Raw genomic sequence first — 5806 nt, 5'->3', positions numbered from 1 at the left:
TGCAGCGCTGTCAGTCCGAGCGGCGAGGCTCTTTCTTGTCTTTGCTGGCCCTCCAGTTTACCGAGTATGCTACCCTTCTCCAAGCCCCGACTGGTCACATGCTCAACGTGGGTGACATGAAGTCCTACCATCCTCACTTTCAAGGAACATTCTGGCCATCCTTCCAAGAGAGACTTATTTATTCCTTTGGCAATTCTTTCGTGTATTCTGTATTCTCCACTAACATCATAATTTATAGACATCCACTTTTATCTGGTCTACCTTACTTATTCCCCACCTTTCACATATACCTGAGGAGACTAAAATTATCATGACTTGGGTCAGGTGAACCTAAGTTATCAAAATAGTATCTTTGCATTTTAACATTCTAAAGACGTTTCTGTTTTCATGGATGATTGTGGACCCAAGCAAATCCTTAATAACTCTTTTCCTTTCTGTGTTTATCGTGCTGTTGCTTAGTCCCATCTAGTTGTGAGGGTTTTGTTTTCCTCACATTGTTTGTAATCTATACAGAAATATGTAGTCGTTGACATGCACCAGTAAATGCTTCAAATTCACTTTCAGCAAGCAAGGTTATATCTCCTGCATACCACAAGTAGCCCAAGAGATTTTTCTCTAGTCCCGATGTCATATTCTTTTTCACATAGTCCACCTTCTCAAATTATTTACAAATGAAGAAATACAACCCTGAAACAATCCTTTCCTGCTTTGAAACCACATAGTATCTCCTTGTTCTGTTTGAACCACTGCCCTTTCGTCTGTGTAATAGGTCCCACATAAACATGATTGCGTGCTCAATTATCTACATATAGTATATGAAATTTTATTTCAAAATTTATTTTAAGTGAATTTATGTTATCTAGGAAAACAAAGATTACAAGTCTAATCAATTATTTATAAAAAGAAAGAAATTTAGGTCATTAAAAAATAAGAAAAGGTTATTAAAAAGCTTTTTCACTTTTTCCCCTATAGTTTCCGTTTTTATAGTAGGCAATATTTGAGTTATGTCTGTACTAGAGTTTCAATATTCCTATTGTCTTATGCAAAGAAGATGCCCTGGAATATTATTTGTTAATAAGATAATGGATATCAGATAAAAGGCAATTTTTAACATGTAAATTATATATATATTTTTTGCCTTGATAGGTCAGAGATTGTCGTCTGGTTGGTCTTCTGGATCTTGCACTGGAGAAGGACTATGTCCGTTCCAAAATTGCTGAATATCTGAACCACCTCATTGACATTGGTGTGGCAGGGTTCAGAATTGATGCTTCGAAGCACATGTGGCCTGGAGACATGAAAGCAATTCTGGATAAACTTCATAATCTAAACACAAGCTGGTTCCCTGAAGGAAGCAAACCTTTCATTTACCAAGAGGTACATCAACTCATATATGTGCATATGAAATAATACAAGTTCATTTGTTAAATAAGAAATAGTACATTTAATGAAATCTTTGTGTTAATGGCTAAGTCATTTATATAGACAGTTTTAAATATTAATTTTTTTATTTTACCACCTTCTGTTTAGAGAAAGCACATCTAATGCCTTATAATAATATATTCTATGGAAGTGCAGAGTATTTATTTAATTTGCAAATTTTACTGGCTCACTTACCATTTTCCCAGAGGCCATATGGAAGGCAGATAATAAGATAGCTACCAGAATCTAAAACTTGGCTATAAGTTTAATACCTACATGAATTTGGATAACTTGATTAACCTCCCTTTGAAACAATTTTTGATATAGAAGAAATAAACTAACTAATAATAATGGTTATGGATTAGATTTCTTTGCAGAATTAAATCAGTTAATATTTATCAAGCACTTAGAAATATTACCAATTGTTATAAAATAATTTATATACATTAAATTATATCTATTTTCACAAGTCAACAGACTCACCTTGGCTTGATGTTCCTTTTTAATATTGTAGCATACACTCTCTTATTTCTACTGAATGGGTTCTGACATAGCAGCCCTTTAAGGGTTTCTGAGGCTGTAAATTTTTTTAATATACTTTTATTGGGGGCTCTTACATCTCTTATCACAAATTTTTACAGGAGCAGATACCCTATCTTTCTCTTGAGGAGGCTCGTGGATTGGAACTTTTGACCTTGTATTTCGCAGTCTAATGCTTACGCAACAGCTGCACTAGGGTGCCCTGGCTAATAAATAACAAAAATATTTGGTGTAAGGAAAGCCATTTTGTGCATTTCAAATAATATAAATAGTTCAGTATACCAAATTTGTTTACCAAAATACTTTCATGTTTTTTTAATGTTAAACAATACTTTGTGTGATATATTTTTATTAGGTAATTGACCTTGGTGGTGAGCCAATTAAAAGCAGTGACTACTTTGGAAATGGTCGTGTGACAGAATTTAAATATGGTGCAAAACTGGGCACAGTTCTGCGCAAGTGGAATGGAGAGAAGATGACTTACTTAAAGTAAATATGATGTGGTTTGTTATTTGAATTATTTCACTTATCTTTTGGATATGTTTTCTCAACATGAGTTATCTTCTTAGAACGTTGTTTATTTTAAGCAGCTGTCATGGGTTGGGAGCGCTGTGATGTAGATGGGCTATGCTGCTAACGAAAGGGCTGGTCGTTGGAATCCCCAGAGATTCTCCAGGAGGAGACCAGCTTGTCTTCTCCCACAAAGAGTTACAGCCTCAGTCACCTTAGTAAGCAGTTCTGCTCTGTCCTTTAGGATCACTATGAGTTAGAACACACTTAAAATCAATGAGTGTAGTCTTTTAGTCTGGTCAAAGATTCAAATCATGATAATAAGTATCAGAGCAACAAAATCCAATTGGTCACTACTACTATACCAATTACAAGGAAGTTATGTCTACAAACTCAAAGGTAATCTAGAGATCTAGGGTCAATATAGTCTGAATTGACTAGATGGCATTTGGTTTAGCAGTTTTGGTGTGAATATATTAGGTTGGAATAATATTTATATATACTCTGTTATGACTAGGTTATTATTAAAATAGTCCTGCCCTCTGAAAGCATGCCACACTATGTAATTGACATATATGAATTAATTAAAATATTAAAATGTATATAAACTACAACACTGAAATCTTAGTTTAACTTTCTTTGCTATTCTTAATAATGTGATAATGATATTGACCCTTCTGAAATCCACCTATATGATAACATACTAAAATTCATAGAAAAACCTTTCTATAACAAATCTTATGCTTGTGACATGAATGGAATACAATGATCACATGCACACACACAGAGAGAAAGGGGTGTAGATGATCTGTAAATAATGTGCTTGCACAGTTATAAACAGCCCACAACAGAATGGCCACCTAATTGGAGAGACAATTTAATGAGGATGCATATGCTAAAGAGATACACACTTAGGTCATGCCACTACTTTATTTTATTTTTAAAGGAACTGGGGAGAAGGCTGGGGTTTCATGCCTTCTGACAGAGCCCTGGTCTTTGTGGATAACCATGACAACCAGCGGGGACATGGAGCTGGAGGAGCCTCTATTCTTACATTTTGGGACTCTAGGTAGGAACAAATGTTCTCATTTTTAAATTTATATTTGAATGACAGTTAAAGTGATTCATTTCTTCTCTGATAGTATCATTTGTAACTTTCAGACTGTATAAAATGGGAGTTGGATTTATGCTTGCTCATCCTTATGGATTTACACGAGTAATGTCAAGTTTCCGTTGGCCGCGATATTTTGAGAATGGAAAAGTAAGTTTTTGTGTTGTCCAAAGTTATTTTTTTTCCTAGAAACGAAAATGAATTTTTTGTTTTAACTTCACAGGATGCTGTTATATTCAGGATTCAGATTTAAATAATGTGCTAGATATTGAAGATATTAAATAAGTACATTTTATAGTCTCTGCTGTCAAACAATATACAAGATGTTTCCGGATTATAACAGCTATACCTTCCCCCACCAAAAAATTCTTTAAAATTTCTTTAAAAATTCATTCTGTTGTGGGCTGTTTATAACTGTGCAAGCACATTATTTACAGATCATCTACACCCCTTTCTGTGTGTGTGTGTGTATGTGGTTATTGTATTCCATTCATGTCACATAAGAGCACGTTATAATAAACTACACACACATTTTCCTTAGGAACCTATCTCATATGGTTATTGAGGATTACACAAGTTATAATCTATAAAGAATTTGAAATAGTACCTCTCTGTAGTAAGAATAATACAAACATGTTAAAAATATCTATTTTTAAAAAGTCTTTTGGAGCACAAACTAAAGACAGAATACAGATATGTAGAGGCTGAAGTTAAATACATAAAGTTTAGTATATAAAGAAGGAAATTATATACTCATAAATTAAGAAGAGAAGTTTACCAACTATTATAGGAAAGAAAAGAAAGGGGTAATATTTGGGGCATGGTAAAGACATTAACCTTAATAGTGGGAACAGAGACTTACGATTTTGAAGGTATTTGGAATGCTTGTGGGAGATTTTGTTTTAAACTGAAGATTTTAGAAGCAGCATCAAAAAGTAATTTTGTACCTAAAGCAGAAAATCACCTTCCCTGCTAACCAGACGGATATTTATTAATTCCTTCTGGATACCATTTCTATCTGAGAACCTCCCTTCTTTGCACAGTACTTGCTTTTGAAGACAGTTTCAATATTTATAAGTCAGCTCTTCATTTTGAAACAACTTCTTAAAATGTCCACTAATCGGTATTATTTCTGACCTTAAGGGGATGTTTCTATTTTCCCCGAAAGCCTCCCTTCAAATATTTGATGAAATTTACCTTTCCAAGATTTCTTCATCCTAGTGATTCTTAGATTTGCCTACTTTTCATCATATGATTTAACTTTCATACTAATGATCCTTCTAGATTTTTCTGGATTTTCTCCACTACGACTTTCTTATGAAGCATCAACCAGGAAAAGGCAATATTAAAAATATTTGATAACTTTAGTAGGTAATATAGTGGGAGACTGATTTATGTATCTATCCAAAAAAAGAGAATGAAACAAATATTTGTCAGGCAATGATTATATTCAAAGTACTTTTATAATAAATTATATCATATGTTACAGCAAATGTGATAGTCCTATCTTATAGATTAAGAAACTGAGGTTCAGAGAAATTAAGTACACTGTCTATGTTTCTATTACTAGCAATAATAGGGTCCATGTTTTCATCCTGGGTTTCTGATACTATAGACCTTCCGTGAATGGCCTATAGTGATACTGATACACACTTTTCCTATTTGGAAAATGGAAGCATTAAGAAACTCTTACCCATGTTTTAGAAACAGCACTCGAGGGGACTTGTTTAAAGGTTATGGCAATTCCCCAATATCGGAACTGCAGAGGCAGGAGTAAGCTGTAGGAAAGACTGAATTTGGTGTGTCGGAAAGGGAGAGGCACGTACATGTAGCGTTCAGAATATTAACTCTTTTCTAATTAAGGATATTAATGATTGGATTGGACCGCCAAATGATGCTGGAGTGATTAAAAGAGTTACAATTAATCCAGACACAACCTGTGGCAATGACTGGGTCTGTGAACATCGATGGCGTCAAATAAGGTGGAGATATTTATTTAGTATTATTGATTAATAACAGACTTTAACATTTTATCTTCAACTGTTGAAGCATTCATTATTGTCATTTTACATCTGTTTTGTTTTTTAAAGGAACATGGTTGTTTTCCGTAATGTAGTTGATGGCCAGCCTTTTACAAACTGGTGGGACAATGGAAGCAACCAAGTGGCTTTTGGAAGAGGAAACAGAGGATTTATTGTCTTTAACAATGATGACTGGTAAATA

General features: G+C 34.0%; 1 protein-coding gene across 1 annotated transcript in view; it reads left to right on the top strand.

Annotated features, from left to right (window-relative positions):
• Positions 1 to 5806, top strand: part of AMY2B (amylase alpha 2B) — a 23948-nt gene that overhangs the window by 16246 nt on the left and 1896 nt on the right. The window contains exons 4-9 of the mRNA XM_004699555.2: positions 1147 to 1377; positions 2318 to 2451; positions 3419 to 3541; positions 3634 to 3733; positions 5447 to 5565; positions 5674 to 5799. Of these exons, the coding sequence (XP_004699612.1) occupies positions 1147 to 1377; positions 2318 to 2451; positions 3419 to 3541; positions 3634 to 3733; positions 5447 to 5565; positions 5674 to 5799 (833 nt within the window). The remainder of the gene's footprint in view (positions 1 to 1146; positions 1378 to 2317; positions 2452 to 3418; positions 3542 to 3633; positions 3734 to 5446; positions 5566 to 5673; positions 5800 to 5806) is intronic.

This window comes from Echinops telfairi, unplaced genomic scaffold (genome assembly GCF_000313985.2).
Source record: "Echinops telfairi isolate 266 unplaced genomic scaffold, ASM31398v2 ScPeMD7_443;HRSCAF=831, whole genome shotgun sequence".
NCBI classification, from domain to species: domain Eukaryota; kingdom Metazoa; phylum Chordata; class Mammalia; order Afrosoricida; family Tenrecidae; genus Echinops; species Echinops telfairi.
The sequence above is the reverse complement of the archived record's forward strand: the minus strand, read 5'-3'. Positions and strand labels throughout refer to the sequence as shown.